This window comes from Aphidius gifuensis, linkage group LG4, assembly GCF_014905175.1.
Source record: "Aphidius gifuensis isolate YNYX2018 linkage group LG4, ASM1490517v1, whole genome shotgun sequence".
NCBI classification, from domain to species: Eukaryota; Metazoa; Arthropoda; class Insecta; order Hymenoptera; family Braconidae; genus Aphidius; species Aphidius gifuensis.
Genome location: NC_057791.1, coordinates 24,150,321 through 24,169,700, shown reverse-complemented (window position 1 = coordinate 24,169,700; position 19,380 = coordinate 24,150,321). Strand labels below are relative to the sequence as shown.

The 19,380-nt window shown below is 22.1% G+C and overlaps 2 protein-coding genes across 2 annotated transcripts in view; both read left to right on the top strand.

Moving 5' to 3' along the window:
• Positions 1–14,268: 14,268 nt before the first annotated feature.
• LOC122855860 (transcription factor stalky-like) lies at positions 14,269–15,565 on the top strand. The gene is made up of 4 exons (XM_044157522.1): positions 14,269–14,656; positions 14,725–14,918; positions 15,009–15,089; positions 15,164–15,565. The coding sequence occupies exons 1-4, from the start codon at positions 14,275–14,277 to the stop codon at positions 15,539–15,541; spliced, it is 1,035 nt and encodes a 344-aa protein (XP_044013457.1). The 5' UTR covers positions 14,269–14,274; the 3' UTR covers positions 15,542–15,565.
• Positions 15,566–17,183: 1,618 nt separating this feature from the next.
• The window catches only part of LOC122855859 (hemicentin-2-like), a 28,057-nt gene continuing 25,860 nt past the window's right edge, over positions 17,184–19,380 (top strand). Inside the window, exon 1 of the mRNA XM_044157521.1 lies at positions 17,184–18,132. Within this exon, the coding sequence (XP_044013456.1) occupies positions 18,057–18,132 (76 nt within the window). The 5' untranslated portion in view covers positions 17,184–18,056. The remainder of the gene's footprint in view (positions 18,133–19,380) is intronic.

The following is a 19,380-nucleotide window of genomic DNA, read 5'->3' as shown; positions in this document are numbered from 1 at the left end:
GGGCAGTAATATTAGTAGAATATTTATTTGTCCAAATTTAAATGTGTGATAAAAAAAGTGATTTAAATGTATCTAAAAAATATAGTATTTAAAAAAAAAAGTATTTGGCGTTTGGGTCAAATACTTCCTAGCGTAAAACGAGTAAGGTGATCTTTTGCCTTGCTCGTTTTATGTCAGGGGGTATTTGTCCTAAACTCACTCTCAATATATATTTATTCGAGCGATTTGAAGTAAATTTGCCATGACACTATGATTAAAAAACTCGGGAAGTTGAATGTAATCAACTGCCTTGCCCTCTATATTTTAAAAAAGCTCGGGATCCGAACTCGAGACCTCAAGCATAGTAGGCAGAGCTCTTGCCCACTTGACCATTAGGTGACTCGTTACTTGTTGACTATAATTTATTTACTCCAAATTATCTCAAATTAAATTTACCAAAATAATTATTCATAAAACTTTATTTTCACTCTATTAAAAGTTGTAAATATAACATTAATATAATAATAAAAAATATACTATTATTCCGATAATTATGACATATCAATTTTTTTGTGCCATTCGAGTTTAATATTGTTAATTTTTTTATTTTTAAATATATAAATTTTTAATATGAAAATCATAAAAAACTATTTAACAATTTTATTATTATTTTCATATTCATTTCTTACAGTCTTTGGCTTTTTTTTTTTTAAATTAGATTTTTCTTAAAATTTTCATTAATAAATTATATTTTTATTTCTTTTTATAGTGTTTGATTTTTTTGAAAAATTTATTTTTCCTTAAAATGCACATTTTACTCAATTTCCTTCAATTATTTTTTATAAAGAATTTTTAACATTCTAAAATATTAAAAAAAAAAAAAAAAAAGTTTGACATCAAATAGAAATTCTTCTTTTATTACTTTGTGTAATTTTCTAGAAAATCATCTTGGTTTGTTATTTTTTCTTGTGAAAGTTACTCTCGGTATATTATAAATTGATGAAAAAAATTTTTAAACAAAAAATTGTTGATTTAGTATGTATCTGTCTTGTTTAACTTGTCCACCGGATATTAATTTAAAAAAAAAAGCTTTTTTAAAAAACAATATTCAAAAAAAAAAAAGAGAAAAATTATTTACATTTATCCAGCAGCATTTCTTTAAAATAAAAATAAATAAAAATAAAGCTTAAAAATGTGAATTTGTATAAAGGCACATTACACCAATCTCACTTAAAAAAATTTTTTTCTTTTATTCTTGTTTTAAACTATTTTTTATGCTAAATATGTTGCTTTTTAGTTTCCCGGATTTACATACATATTTATTTATTTATACATATATTTTTTTTCAAGTTTAAGTCCACGAGTTTTTCCTGCGGTTTTTCTTCTATTTTATTTTTATCAAAATACATTTTTTTTTTTTTCATTTCAAAATGTAACAAAAAAAATAAAAAAAACAAAAATAAAAGAAACTTGGATAAAAAACACAGACGAATAACCATTTCACTGTCTCTCATTGTAATTTAGCGAATATTCTGAATAAAAAAGAAAAAAAAAAAAATAAATAAAAGCTTGAGAAAAAAAATTTAATAAATGCCTCAATACAAACGAACTATTTACCTTAATAAATTCAACACCTTTATTATAAATTTTTTTCATAATAAACTAATGAAAAAATAATAATAATAACACCCTTTTTTCTTTTATAAAAAAATAAAGAAAAAGCTCAATATTATTTTTCTATTGTGAATAATAATTTTCTTTTCAAATTTAAATTATTATAATAACAATATTAAATATATTTTTAATAATTTTAAAAGTTGATTAATGTAGAATTTCAATTTACACATTTTAAAAATTAAATAAATCGTATTTCAAGTATAAATTTATATTTTTTATAATGTTTGATTAATTTTCTTCGTTCTTTACCTTTTGATTTATTTATTTTTTTATTTTATTTATTTTATTTATTTTATTCAAACCATGAAGTGTCCCTCTAGATGATGAAAGGCAAAATTTCAAACTCAATTTTGCCTGAGGTGCCGGATATATCGTATGTTTAATTGTTCCACCAATCCGTTGTTGTTGTTGATTTTTTTTCTTCCTACCCTCTTTTTCATTTGGCTTTTAAAAAAAAGCTTTTCAAAGTGATCCTGCCAGCGATTTTCTCCATCCTTTTTATACACTTGTCTGATTTTTCGCCCTTCTGTTTGGAAAATAAAAAACAAAAATAGAAATAATTTACCAACACAGAAAGTCATGTAATATCGTACAGAATAGAATAAAAATACAAAAAAAAATATAAATAAATGAAGCAAAAGAAGTATGAAATATTAATTTTTTAAAAAAACTGACCTGCCAGAGACAGAGAAAATTATTTTTTTTCAGTTATCAAAGACAAAGGTAATTTATTTTTTTTCTTTTTTAATTTTTTTTTTGTCTTTTTCATTGGTTTCTTTTACGATTTCTCCAGAATTTATTTTACTGTGTGATTGAATCATAGTGTGTGTGTGTGTGTGTGAGCAGGTGAATTTGACAAATAAAAAAAATAATGAATGCTAGTCATGGTTTGATACGTGGGTCACGAATAACGCCCAGTTTGACGCAAATGGATGATAGATGATTGACTCATACTACTGAAAAAAGCTTTTTATTTTTTTTCATCTTGAATTTTTATTTTTTTTTAACGTCAGAAAATAATCTCACGTGAATTCTGGTTGATCTTTCAAGACTACTTTAAAACGTGATTAATAAATCATTTTTTTTTTATTTAAAAAAAACTTTTATGTCAATTTTTTTTTTTGTGCTTTTTTTGCTCTTTTTTTCAATTTTTATTTAAATAAGATTTTTTTCAATTTTTTTATTAATAATTTAACGTAAGCTTTGCAAGTTATTATTTTTCAATTTTTTTATTTTTATTTTAACATTAAACAAGTGTTTTTTAATATTGTAAAATTAATTTTTTTTAATCATCAATATATTTTTATTTTTTTAAATTTAATTATCATTATTTCTCATGTATTCTTCATGTATTTTTTATTTTTTTTATTTATTATATTAACTAGATTATACATCAAAAAAAAATTAATAAATAAATATTAATTTTATGTGGTTTTTTTTTTAATGTTTATTCAACTTTGATTGATTTTTTTTGTAAATAATTTTACGTAATTTTGCTAGTTCTTCCTTCAGCGCAACATTTTCATCAAATAATTTTTTCTTTTCACAATTAATTTCATTTTTCAATGTCGTTGTTTCAATTTTTAAATTTAACAATTCTTTTTTAACAACTCGTAGTTCATTTTCTGTGCCATCAAAGCGTTGTAGCATTTCTCTTTCATTAATTTCATTAACATCATTTTGATTTACTCGATCATTTGATGAGCTGTTAATTTTTCTATTCATAATATTATCAAGATGTGATTTAATATTTTGAAATAAGTGATCAATATGTTGGTTATTTGTTGTGTTTGTTTGGTAATTAATTGAATTGTATTTTATTGTATCATCTTTGTGTTTTGCCACTGTTGATAATTTATTTGCTTTGTCTATTGTCTGTTGATTCAAGTTCATCTTTAAAAGCTCTTGTGAATCTTGCTTAAACCTTGAGTAAAGATTATTGATCAATGAATCATCATCATAGACATAAACATTAGGTAATAAATTCGACATTTGACGTAAATTTAATTCGTCATTCATTGTCGATGTACAAATTGATACCAATGATTTTTTTTTACTCAATAATTTCATTTTATCATTCATTGCATTTATTGTTAATTTATAATCTTCATTCAATTTTTTTAGCTCAGATAATATTGACTTGTTATTTTTAAATTCAACCATGATTTCTTCCATTTTTAATAATTTATCATTTTTCATATTTAATTCATTTGACTTATCATTTAATTCTAGCTTTAATAAATTATTTTTTTCATGCATTTTATCAATTACTGATTGTAATTCTGAATTTTTTAATATAACCTCCTGTAATTTTTTATCACTCTCAATGAGCTTTTCATCATTTTCATAATTTTTTGTCGTTTCTTCTTTTAAATATTCTGATATGTTTACAGTTTTATTAATCAAACAATCATTTTGCTTTTTTAAATCATCATTTAAATTAACTAAATTATTAATTTGTATTTTTAAATTTACATTATCATTTTCAATTAATTTTAGCTTTTCAGCACAACTATCATATTTTAATTGTAATTTTTTTATATCTGATGATAGCTTATTTAATTTAATATCTTTATTATTAATTTTACTATTTAATAATTCATTTTCTTTATTTTTTTCATCATTTAAATTCGTCATTTTTTTTTTATAACAATTAAAACTATCAATCATTTCATTCTTTTCAATTTTTAACTTTGAATTTTCTTTTTTCATTTCACTAATATTTTTATTTAAATTTGTTATTTCAATTTTTAGTTTATCAATTTCATTTAATGATTTTTTTAAATCCATTAATGCTTCACGTGTTGTTAATTTTTCCAATTCTAATTGACTATTTAAATATAAATTTTGTTCATTTATAAATTCAACATCAAATTGTCCATCATTGCTTTTTTGTGGTAAATTATTTTCAATTAATTTTAATCGTTCATTTTTCATCAATAGCTCATCCCTCGTTTTGTCTAGTTGAATTTTAATATTATTAAATTTATCATTGCATAATTCAAATTCATTATTCATAGCTTGAATTTTTATATTTAATTTATTATTTATATTTTTTTCAATTGACAATTTTCTACGTACACAAGATGCATCTCTTTTCAATGCATTTATTTTTTTTTCTTCTTCAAATAATATTTTATCGATTTGATTTAATAGAAATTCTTTTTCCATTTCAAATTTATTTCTACTGTCTTTTATATTTCCATTAAATGTATTATTAAATTTCATATTTTTACTATCATTTTCTTCTTTATTATTCATTAAATTATCATCAATTTTATCTAAATCAATTTCAACAAGTTCAATCTCTTCGTTATCCTCATTAATCAATGAATTTTTAGCCCCTAAAATTTTATTTTTATCAATTGAATTTGTTAGTTTCATGATAACATCATTAGATGACAATTCATTGATAATATTTATAATTTTTTTAGCAAAATTTGAAAGTAAATTATCAATGTGACAATTACTTTTAGCATATACATCAAATTCATGACTTATTTTATTAATTGTTTTATTTTTAATTGTATTATTAACTTGTTTTCTTAATTTTATTATTTCATTTGCAAGTAATAAACGATTTTCAGCATTATCGTAATTTAATTTTGCCATTTCACTTCTAACTTTACGATTAACATTCCATGATATTGCACGTTTTGTATTGAATAATACATTATTTAGATATTTTAATTTTATTTTCATATTATTATTTGATGTTTCAAGACGACGTATTTCTTTTGTCTGTTGTTTTATCAAGGGATCATTTGATACAAGTATTACCTTTGATGATAATTCATTATTTCCATTATTTTCAAGTGCCAATTTTAAACGTAATATTTCACTTTGTAGTGATGCTCTTTCATTTGTCCACCATTTCATTGAATTTATTGTATTATTTAAACGATTTAATGTTGCTTCAGCTATTTTTATTAATTTTTTTTTCTCCCAATAGTGAGGATCATCTTCATCATCATCATCATGTACCTCCATTATACCTCCATTAATTTTCTAAACAAATAATTTAAGTTTTAATTTTTTATATTTATAAATAATTTCTAATGTTTATAATAAAACTTTTTATTTTTCCTGACAACCAAATTGCAATATTATAGGTTGGTCGTTTTTTTTTTTTTTGACATATTAAAATTGACAGTTGAATAATCAAAACAAATAATAAAAATAAAGCAATTTTCTTGTTAATAATAACCTCTATTTATTTAGTTTATTATTCTAATAATTACCGGGTTGTTTTGATAAATCGAAATTAATTTAATGAGAAAAAAAAAATGGATTGTGAATCAAATTGTGGCAAGAAATTTCCTTGTGTCTGTGGTGTCTGTGATGACTGTCTTGACACTTTATTGCCGTCATGTATTTTATATAAACCATCAAAGTCATCGTCATCATCATCATCATCAGCATCATTATCAAAAATAGGAACACCTGCTAAGTCGTCATGTAGAGCAACACATAAGCCAAGTTCCACATGTAAAAACAATTCTTTTAGCGACCCAATTGAGAGACATGATCTTGGATATGCCCAGCTTAAACTTGAAGCTATGAAATGTCAAATGGAAAAATTGCGAATGGAAAGACTACAATTAGAAAGTGAAAATAGAAAATTCAAAGAAAAATTACAATCATTTGGTAAGTTAAAAAATTATTATAAATAACTGAGATAGATTAAATTGTACAAGATTAAATTAGGTGTGAATTTGGACGAGCCTTTGAAGACAGATCCACTGATTGTGCATTATCGTGAAGAAATTATTAGACTTGAAACTGAAAAAGAATTGTTAAATGAAAAAATAAAATATCTTGAAGAAACGCTGATGGAGCATGAATCAAATGAAAATTCTTGTAAAGGTGTTAAATTTCTAAAAAATAAAATACGGGATTTACAAGAACAATCACTACTTGATAAAAAAAAGTAAGTATTTTAATTCATGTGGAATTGAATAAATGATATATAGAAAAGATAGATATTGGCACTTTGTATGTGATTTATAAAAAAAAATTTTTTGTCAAAGATTAAAGGAGAAAAATGCCGAATTGAGAATAAAACTTGCTAGAGTAGAAGAGGAAAATTCATGTGCGGGTGTACATAAATTACGTTCTTTGTTGAAAAATAAAAATCAAAATATTGGGTTAACAAAAAACCATATTACAAATGAATCGAATAAAAATATAATTGAGGCAAATAAATTTGATAAAAATGTACAAAGTAATATTAATTTAAAAACTAGATATAATGAATATCCATTGAAGGCTAATGAATTGAATAAAAAAAGTAAATCAATTATTGATTTTGTGAATAGTAGTGATGAAGTAAATACAAATGTTGATGTTGTTGATAAGTTATCATCTAATCATGTTGATAAAACGACAATGAATGAGATTAAATTTAACAAAGAAAAAGAATTGATTGAAGAAAATAAAATGTTAACAAAGAGCTATGATGAAGAGTCCTTGGTTGTACTTGAAATTGAAAAAGATAAATTGTTTATGACTGATGATAATAAAAGTGAGACAAAAATGTATAACAAAAAGGACAGTATTGTGGAAATGAAAATAAATGAGTGCAATGATTTAACTGAAGAATTGAAAAATAAGTTATTTGAAAAAGATAAATATATTGAATCTTTGAAAAAAAAATTCAAAGATGACATTGACGAGATGACGATAAGTCATAAAGCACTTTTAGCTCAGGTTGATGCTGACAAAGAAGAGCTTGAAAGACGAGATGAAAAGGTCCTTTTAACATATTATTTTTTACAACTTATTTATTTTTATTGAGTAGTTTTTTTTTTAGAAAAAAAATTAATCTTCTTTACTTTAAATTTTTGGCTTATTTGGGGTTTTTAAATTGTTAATGGTAATGTGTATGAAAAGATATGATACATCTTGGCTATAATGGACACAAAAAAAAAAAACAAACAAAGACTGTCTAAAATAAATATGAAAATCATTTAATTAGTTATTTGAAATTAATAAAAATAAAATAAGAAAAGACATTTACACAGAATATAGATGTAAAAATAAAATTTTATAAATAATTATTTAGGTAAATTTAATTTGAGATAATTTGAAGCGATTTATTGTAGATTGTTTTGATTCTTTTTGATATTTTTATTTGAAAAAAAAAAAAATAATCGTGATATGAGGTGGCAGTGACTTAAAATAGATAAATTATAGTTAATAAGTAACGAGTCACTTAATGGTCAAGTAGGCAAGAGCTCTGCCTACTATGCTTGAGGTCTCGAGTTCAAATCCTTTTCTTGGATTAGTTCATTATCCATCATTAAAAAAATAAATTTTCAGTGGGAAAGAAGAGATTTTATAAATAATTCGAACCAATATTCCAATTGAGTCTGAGCTTGGATTAAATACCCCCTGACATAAAACGAGTGAGGCAAAAACCTTCTTACTCGTTTTACGCTGGAAAGTATTTGACCCAAACACCAATTTTTATTTTTTTTGTTCAAATACCATATTTATTACATATATTTAAATCCCCTTCTTTATTACACATTTAAATTTGGACAGACATAATTTTGAATTTCATTTTCTAAATAACCTAAATATTTCTTCAACGTAATTTACATTTAATAAAATACAAACATATATTTTTCACAAAAGAATATGATTAAAAGCTCTCTCTTCAAATGTATAAATACCCAAAAACATTCAACAAAAACTAAATTGGGCTAATCAATTATAATTTATTTCAACTCTTATTGGTATTTTATTCTCTTTTTATTTTATTTGTAAAACCCTTCAAGTATTCTCCTTTAAAAATTTTCAATAATATTACTGTAAAAATAAATTGTCTACTTTCTTTACATAAATTTATCTTGTGAAAATTTTATATCAAATCAATAACTTTTTTTTTGTTGGATGATTATGAATAATGATATTTATATTTTATTTAGATCGAAGTGAAAACTCATGTCGACTTTTGATTTCTAATCTCAGGCTGACATGAAAAATTGCTTTGAAAAAAATTAATTAACCACACGCTCGCACATTAACCAAAAGACATTTACACAGAATATAGATGTAAAAATAAAATTTTATAAATAATTATTTAGGTATATTTAATTTGAGATAAGTTGAAGCGATTTATTGTAGATTGTTTTGATATTTTTATTTGAAAAAAAAAAAAATAAAATAATCGTGATATGAGGTGGCAGTGACTTAAAATAGATAAATTATAATCAATAAGTAACGAGTCACCTAATGGTCAAGTAGGTAAGAGCTCTGCCTACTACGCTTGAGGTCTCGAGTTCTTGTCCAGTCATTTGAAAATTTGCCGAATGACCAGATTTTATTTATCGTAGAGTATTTTTCTATGGACTATTTTTCTACGATTAGCGAATCTAACTATCGAATCCATATACAAAAAAAGTTCCAGGTAAGGGAAAATACCCCCTGACATAAAACGAGTGAGGCAAAAACCTTACTCGTTTTACGCTAGGAAGTATTTGACCCAAGCACCAAATACTTTTTTTTTTATTTTTTTTAAATACTATATTTTTTAGATAGATTTAAATCTCCTTTCTCATCACACGTTTAAATTTGAATAAATGAGACAAAAATTAATATGTCATAATTAATACACAAAAAAATTAGCAACATCTACGCAAAAAATGGCAATAAATATTTTTTATTTTTTTCAATTTTTATTTATCAAAAATTAGAATATTAAATTACTACACTGAGTGTCTTTAATTTAATAATAATAATTATCATCATTACTAATTTATACGATCATTAAAAAAAATAAAATCTTTTTTTTTTATTAATTTAAAAATTTACAAGTGTGTCCATTCTGCATCGTCTATTTAAATTAAATATTGTTAAAATTGATACACTCAATCCTTTCAGGAAAAAAAAATAATCCTTGAAATGTTAAGGAATTAATTTTAATTTTTTCTTTTCATATAGATAGAGCTTTTAAAATTTAAATATTAAATTTTTCTTTTCTTCTTTGAATAAATAAAATGCAATTTTAAAACTGGTAGCTTTTAATTATCAATGAAATAATAATTTGTAATGTTTTTTTAGATTAACCAATTGCTGGCCAAAGCTGGTGACAGTCCACTTAATTTACCCAACAAATTACAGCCACAAATTGAAATTGATCCACTAAAATCTGATTTAAAAAATTTACAAATTGAACGTGACAATTTACTTGATGAGTTATCAAAAATCCGTCAAATTGTTGAAGAAAGAAATAATCACATAATTGAAATATTGGAACAACGTGATAAATTAACAAATGATTCATCAGCTAAAATATCAGCATTACAAAAAACAATTGACGGTTTACTTGCTCAGGAATCTTTGTATAACAAAGAAATTGAAGAATATAAAAATAAAATTAACGACAATAATAAAATTGAGAGTGAAATGAGAACAAGCATTGGAAAGCTTGAAATTGATGCTTCAAAAGTCGACGAAATGTCACAACGTATTAAAAATTTAGAAAATAATTTAACCCAAGCTGAAGAAAAGTTACAAGAAAATACTAATACAATCGAACAATTAAATAATCAACTTGACAATGCAAATATTAATCTAGATCTTGCTCAAAATGAAAAAATAAAATTACAAGATATAATTGATAAATTCAATCAGCAAATTAAAAATAATCTTGATGAAATTAATAATAACAAAGAAACCATTGACAAACTAAACAGTGAAAATAAAAATTTAAAAGAAAACCTAAAAAATCATGAAGATAACATAAAAAAATATGAAAATTCAAATGAAAATTTGAATAATAATTTACAAATAAATAATGATAAAATAAAAAAACTTGAAGAAACAATAATTGAATTAAATAATGAAAAAAAAATGATTAATAATGACAATGATGATTTAAAAGAAAAAATAAAAAATTTACAAGTTGAACTGAAGGACTTGAAAGTTGAATGTGAAATACTTGAAAAAGAACTGAATGAATCACGTAATAATTTAAAAGATGCAAGTGAAAAAAATGATGTTAAAATGAAAGAATTTAAAAATTTAAATAATAAAAATGATGAACTTGTTCAAGAGATAGTAACACTTGAAAAAGATTTGCTAACATCAAAAATAGAATATGATAATTTAAAATTAAAAAATAATGAATTAATTGATAGTTTTAATAATTTAAAAAATACATGTGATGTACAAAAAGACGAGTATAATAAATTAGACATTACATTAAAAAATATCACACAAGAAAACAATGAAAAGCAAAATAAAATTGATGATTTAAATTCCCAAATTGATAAGTGTAATGAAGACATGAAATTACTAAAATCAGAGCTATCAAAAAGCAAAACAACAGAAGGAGAATATGATAAATTAATGAATGAAAATAATTTAAATAAAGAAGAGTTAAAAAATTCAACAGAAAAATTACGTAGCTTGGAATTTGATCTATCAAAAACTCAACAAGAAAATGATAAATTGAAAAATGAATTAACAGTTTGTCAAGATAATATTGACAATTTAAAAAAACAAGTTGATGAATTATCCAAACAGGCAAATGATTATAAATCAAAGGTATCAGAGCTAGAATCATCAAATAAAAAACTAGATGATAATTTTTCGAATCTAAAAACAACACTTGAAAGTACAAAAAAACAATATGAAATTGAACATAATGATAAAGAATCATCACAAATTGAACTGAGTACATTGAAAGATGAGCTAAAAAATTTATTATTAAAATTAAATGAATATAAATCAACAATTGATAATTTAACAATTGAACGTGATGAATTAAAAAATGATATTATGAAAATGCAGCTAGAATTGTCGAATAATAATGCAGGTAATATTGATTTAAATAAAGAGTTAAATAAATTAAATAACGACAATAAAAATATGACAATTGAATTGGAAAAAATAAATAGTGATATTGATTATTGGCAAAGTGAAAATTGTAAATTAAAATTGAACATTGAAAAACACAAGCATGACTATGACAACGCGAAAAATGAAATATTAAATTTGCAAGATAATATTAAACAACTTGAAGAAAAATTATCAACAATTGAAAATGAAAATGATAAATTAATTAAAGCTAATAAAAATGTTGATGTTGAAGCAGTAAAAACAAGTGAATTGACAAGTAAAAATAATTTATTAAATGAAGAATTGAATGCTTTGAAAAATGAATTAATTAAGTATCAAAATAATAATGAAAAATTAAAAAATGAATATAACGATTGTCTTGATAAACTGACAAAATTAAATGATGCAAATGAAAATAATTTAATTGAGCTAACAGCATTGAAAGATGAAAATAGCCAACTTAATAATGATGTAAAAAATATTAAAAGAAAATCGTCGATACTGGATGATAGCAATGAAATGTTAATTAAAGAAAATGATAAATTAAAATTAGAAAATAAAAAACTACTCGAAGAATTTGATGTTTTAAAAAATGAAAATTTAAATTTGACGAAAAATTTCGATAAAGAAATAAATGAAAGTAAAAATAATTCATTGAAAATTGATAATTTGATAAATGAATTGGAAAATTATAAATCGAAATATGAAAATTTGAATGATAATTATGAAAAGCTGAAAAAAGATAATGATGATTTACAAAATATACAAAAGAATTTTGATAATTTGAAGAATGATTATAAAAAAAATGAAGATGTTATTGATAATTTGAAAAATAATATTAATTCTTTGAACAATGAAAAGTCAAGTTTAGTTGATGAATTAAATAATTCAAGAGCTGAAAAAACAAATTTACGAAAATCAATTGATGAGGCGGATAATAAAATAAAAAATGCAGAGTTAAAAAATACCAACAATGAAAAAATCATTGAAGAATTGAATTTATTAAAAATTGAATATGAAAAATGTCAAATTGAATCAAGCAAACAAAAAATTCATCTCGATACATTGCAATCGAAATTGAATAAACTTGAAGAAGAAAATAATATAAAAAATATTGAATTAACAAAATTAAAAAATGACAATGATAATTTAAATATAGCCCTAAAAAATAATGAGAATAAATTGGAAGAATTAGATTTATTAAATAAACAGATTGATGATAAAAATAAAAAAATTGTTGAACTAGAAAATGTACTTGATAATAAAACAAAAGAATTGAAAAAACTTTCTGAAGAGTGTGATAAACTTAAAAATGAAGATTCATTAAATAGTGAAAAAATAAAAGAGCTTGAGGCATTGAAAGAAACACTTGGCATTCAAAGAAATAAAATTGAAGAAAATAAAAATGAATTAGAAAGTTTATACAATGAATTGTCAAGTTTAAAAGATAAATTGCATAATGAAATAATGAATAATAAAAATTTAACAAATGAAATTGATACACATAATAAGAAAATATTAAAATTAAATGAAACAATTGATAAATTAAATTTAACAAATGATGAACTGAAAGATACTATTCAAAATGAAAAATTAGAAGCAGATAAAATTAAGGATAATGTGAAAAGTATAATAGCTGATAGGGATCAATTAAAAAATAATGTTAATCAATTAAATAAAAGTATGTTAAGATCATCAGCTACGAGAGAATCAATCGACTCAATTTCTAAAAAATATCAAGATTTATTAAAACAATTTGAAGACTTGAAAGAGGAAAATAAAAATATTAAAAATGAGCTTGATGTTGCAAAAAATAATTTAAATTCAATGAAAATAAGTGACAGTAAAAATAACGAGTTACAAAATGAAATAAAAAATTTAAAAGAAGAAAATAATAAGTTGAAAGAAAATCATGAAGATTCTACAAGAAGAAATTTAAATTTGACAAAAGAAAATGATGGAAAAATTGAAAAACCAAATGATGATTTGAAAATGTTAAATGATAAAATTAAATATTTAGAAAATATCAATAATGATTTGGTAAAAAATATTGATACAGTTAATAATGAAAATAAATTACTGAAAAATAATTCAGATGATAAAGTAAAATTAATTTTAAATGACATGGAAAATATAAAAAAAGAAAAAGATAATTTGAATAATAAAATTTCTGTTATTGAAAATGATAATTTATTATTAAAATCAGAAAATGATAAATTAAAAAATCAAATTGATGAATTTAAAAAAGAAAATAAAATATTAAAAAGTCATGATGATGATGATGATTCAAAGTTAAATAAGGTACTAAAAGATATGGAAAGTTTAAGAAATGATAGAGACAAATATCGTGATGATTTGGCAAAAGAAATGTCAAATAAAAAATCAATTATTGAAAATGACAAATTAAAATCTCAATTTGATAAATTAAAAATTGACAATGATAAATTAACAGCTGAAAATGATAAATTAAAAAACAATATAACAAATTTAAATGAAGAAAATAATATATTAAAAATAAATGGTGATGTGAATTTAAAGCTTTCAAAAGCTCTGGAAGATTTAAAAAATTTACGAGATGAAAGAGACGATTTAAAATTAAAAAACGAACAATTAAATCTCATCCACGATAATAATATTATAAATAAAAAATTACCAACTGATAATATAAATAATAAAAAAAGCTTGGAAATTAACCCAGATAATAATTTACATAACCAATTTGAAGATTTAAAAAATAATTACAATACCCAACAAGAAGAAAATTTACAAATGAAAAATCAAATAAAACAATACGAAATTGATAATAAAAAATTAAATGATGACCTAGCTAATTTAATGAATACTTTAGATACTTTAGAACGTGAAAATTTAATATTTAAAAATAATACAAATAAGTCAAGTCAGCTTGAGCTTATAATTGATGAACTTGACAATTGGAAAAATAAGTACAATAAATTAACAATAGAAAATAATACATTAAAAAATGATTTTGAAAGCTTAAATGATAAATTCAACAACTTGAATGACAATATAAAAATTGAAGAAGAAAATAATATGTCACGTATGTCATTCAAAGTACCAATTTTAGATGACAATAACTTGACATTATTATTTGAATTTATTAAAAATACAATCAACAATCAATTACAAGGTATTTAATTTAATTTATAAATATTATTTTTAATTGTTTAATTTTATGTTAAAAAAATATTAAATTAGATATTCAACGTGTTGGAGATAATGATAGCCAAATAAAACATCAAGAATGGACTGAAAAATCAATATCAAATTTACCGAAAAATTTAACAAATATTATCTCTAAAAATCCATTAGTACATGAAATTATAAATTTAATGGATAATTTAAGTTTTATTATATCAAAAATGAATTCACCAGTTATTCAAAAAATTGAGGTAATAATTTTTTAATTTATTTGCTATTTTAAATGTTGAAATGTGTAAAAAAAAAAAAAGGCTAAAATTATATTTTTAATTTATTTATAGGATACTAAAATGACAATGAAATCTGAACTGTCAAAACCTAGGGAAATGAAAAATTCATTTGATCCAGAAACTTGGTTAAAGGTAGATTTTAAAATTATTAAAATTATCATAATTTAATCATTGATTTAATTTGATTTTTAATTTTTAAAATATAGTCACTTACATTTTCGCAACTTGTTGATGTTCATGATTTAATATGTGATTTAACATCGTCAATTGTTGATAGAAACAATGACATTTGTTGTTGTTCAAAAAAATCTGAGCTTGCAAAAAAACCAAATCGAAAATTACTTGAAATGAATTATGAAATTCTTAGCCGAAAAATTGTGGATTTAGAAGAAAAACAATCGAAAAAAGATAGACAAGTACATGAATTACGATATGCATTGGACAGAGAAAAAGCTGAGCTTGCGAAAATATCAAATGAAATTAATAGAAAAAATAAAATTAATGAATTTAATGATGCATCAGTATGTCGCATCAATAATTGCATGGCTAAATGTAGTAAACATCCAAATTTTAATTCAAAATAAAAATATTTAATTGAACAAACAAAATTTTTTTCTACAATTTAAAATAATTTTTACGAAAAATACCTTATACAAAATTAATGAATGAAAATAAAAAAAAAAAATTTTTGAATATCATCATCTGTGTGTTTAAATAAAGACATTTTTTTTTTTAAATTTGTGTTTTTTTTCAGAGCTTTTTCAAAGCTCAATAGAAAAAAAAATTTCCGGTTTTTTTTTATCTTTGTTATTTTTTTAATTAAAATTTTACAAAAGATTAAAAATAAATTATTAATATTTCTATTTTATTGTTGTGAATTATTTTAAAATTTTTTGGTTAATTTAAATAATTATTTATAAAATATACATATTTTTTTGTTTAATAATTTCTTTTTTTTTTTAAATTAATATTTGTATTATTAAAAAAAATAAAAATGGAAAAATTAGTATTTTTTTTTTTTCTCTAGTTTGTTTTATTTTTTTATTTTTCAAGTTTTTTTTCCGGTCGTTTGTTCTTTCAATTGTGAGAACAGAGGGGTAAAGAGTTTTCATGGTCGGACAGGAATGAAATTGTGGGAGAGAAAGAAAAGTTGGGTGGTGTCCTCACCACTTTCCCTTCACCAATTCTTTCACACTATTTCTTCATTTTTTTTTTCTTCCATTTCTCTCTCTTTTTTAACTCATTCTTTGATCGTTTTTTTTTCCCACTGCCAATTATTTTTCTTTTTCATTTCAACTTTTCTCATTGTCATCTGAATAAAAATCTTTCCACTCTTTTATGAAATCTATTTAATTACCTGAAATATAAAATATTCTTCAAAAAAAAAATTACACAATAACAAAAGCAATATACTAAATAAGTTATTAGAAAATAACTAGTTTTATTCTTAATAATTTGAGAATTACATATTTCAGTAGTACAAGTCAACCATTGTCAGCCATAAAAATTTCTTGATTAAATTTTAAAAATATCTAGTTGAGAAAAATAAAAATAAAATGATTATTTTTATATATAACTTTGATATTTATTTTTTTTTAAATTGCCATGTTGGTATTTTTATAATTTTATATCGGTATTTTTACGTCGATAATGTTATTAAAACTTTAGATGATATATAAAGTTGTAATAATAGCATCAGAGTATGTCACCTGATATAATTTTTTAATTTTAACATGAATCAATGTTAAAAATGAAATTTTAAATGCAAAATTAATTATACACATTAATAAATAATTAAAATCAAGTTACATCATGTATTTTAAAAATTTAAAACATTATTTTTAATACATTTAATTTAAGGAAAATAAATTTTAATTTATTTCATTTTAATTATTCTTTGAATGTTAAAAAAAAGTCATTCAATAAGTGACCACTCGAAGGGTGTAAATAAGGGCATAAGGGTAGTTCCAAAACCTATATAATTCACTGTGCCAAATCGAAAAGAAAAAAAAAAAGAATCATAAGGGTGTCAAAGAAATGAGTATAAAAGAAAAGAAAAAAAATATTAAGACGAATATTGATAGAAAAAGAGAGAGGGGATTGAATTCGCGATCACACTTGGGGGTTGATTGAAGTGGGGGGATTATTTTAACAGAGGGTGCGCAAAACTATATTGCGCTGGTGATTGTAGAAAAGGTATAAAGTTGTCAGTAGGCCTGCCGCAACGCAGCAGTCATCGTGTTACAATTTAAATCATCAATTTACACGGTTATATCATCAACCCTTCATTTTTTTTTTTTTTTTATTTTAATTTGCAATCTTGTTATTACCTCAAAAAAAATTAATTCTATTATGAATAATTAATTTTCATAAACGAATTGTCACTTAGTTTAAAAAAAAAAAAAATAAATTTACAATTATTATTGTTATTAATGAAATAATTAAAAAAAAAAAAAAAAAATTGTTCAAGTGAAGTGGAAAATGACAGTTAATTAATTAAATAAAAAAAATTTGTTTTGTTTTTTTTTTGGCTTAAGAAGGAATAAGGGATTTATTTATTTAAATTTTTTTCAGTGATAAAATCAGTGTATGTTCAGACGCATGAAATTTTAAGTGTAACTTGAAATTGAAATTTTTTTTTTTTTTTGTTTTGTGAATTTATAAAATTGGTAGTTTTATTTTTATTTATTTTTTTCTGCATTTTGGATATGGTGAATAAATAAATGACAATAAACTTGAGGGATTAAAAAAAAAAATGAAAATAAAAGCTTTGATAAATTTTCATAGAAATTCTTCCGTCGGGTCAGCAATTTATCGCGTGACTTGCATTTACATTTCATGCCGACACAGTGTTAAGAAACTTATAGATTTAAAAATAAAAAAATTATGAAAAAAATTGTATATATTAATTTTAAAATCCAATCAAATTTTTTGATTAAAATATTGTGTTATTTATTTTTAAAATAACAATTTTTATATTGAATTTTAGTTGTTAAAAAAAGCTAAAATAGATATTTAATATAGCAGTGATAAAGGAAATTTGTTTTGGATGTTTTTGATAAAAAAAATAAGAGTGGCATACGTCAGTACAAAGTCAAAATGAAGACGTTACTTATTATGAGTATTATCGCGTTTGTTGGTGCCGAAGTTTACGTCAGTGATGTCGATGAACCAAGTGAGTAATTAGTGCAACAAAATTATTAAAAACACGCGATTTTCATATTATATAATCATCATTTATAAATGTTTTTGATTATCAACAAACTTAATAATCAATAAAATTTTATAAAAGCTTCATTAAACAAAATACATTTTCCCATTTAAATATAAATTCATAATTAAATTTTCAAATGAAAAAAGTAAAATAAAAAATTTATATTTTAATTTTTTTTGTTTAAATAAAATAATAAATTACTTTGGTTATATAAAATTGGTAAATTAAATTTTAAATATATATTTATGTATGAAAAGTTAATGAAAAAAAATAAATCATTGTGATGGGCTGACTATAGGTAGTTCGTACTACTGAAATCGCTCTTTTGCTATTTCATCCATGTCATGAAAATTACGTTGAACGAGCCGTCGAATAATGTGATCATTAATCACACGAACGAGCAATGGCCTGTGACCATGGGTGACAAAAAGTGGATTAATTTCGACGTGCTGTCACAGTATGTTCGATGAACTAGGTATGATGAGGTGACATAAAAGTAGGTAGGATAAACAGAGAAAGACTAAAAGAGATAATAAAATTATAAAAAAAAAAAAATTAAAAATAGTTGATGGAAAACTTTGAGGTTGACAATGTTAGTTGATAAATATATAAATTTTATAAAACAATTAGGTAAATATTTACCTGTCTATTTTATCGTGCTAAAAATATCAAGCCAAAGTGCATTTAATTTTTTTCATTATTTAATTATACACAAATTTATTGACGTTTATTACTTGAGCTATATTTTTATAATGTAATATTTGTGTTTGCAAATAAATGTTAATTAAAAGTTTAATTTAAACACGAATATTATATGTACAAAAATTTTTAATTATTGGCTATTTGATATAAGCGAAAAATGTATAATTAACTTTGGTTTTTTTATTTATAAAATTTACATATTATCAAATTTTCATGTTTAAAATTAAAAATAAATATTGGATATAGTTTTTTTGTTTGAGGATAAGTTTAATTACTGTTTGATGATGAAAAATATATAAAAAAAAAGAAAATGGAAAATTGTAATGGAGAATAGTTGAAAGAAAAAAGAGAAATATTATTTGATAAAGTTGAATGAGAGATTAAGAAAAATATAGGGAAAAAGTGATGGAGTTGATTGTCTGGTCTTGAGGGAGAAAATTAGAGTGAACTTGATCAGCCATCAAAAGGGAGTTTGTGACTAAACGTGAAATTCCAATTAAATCAACA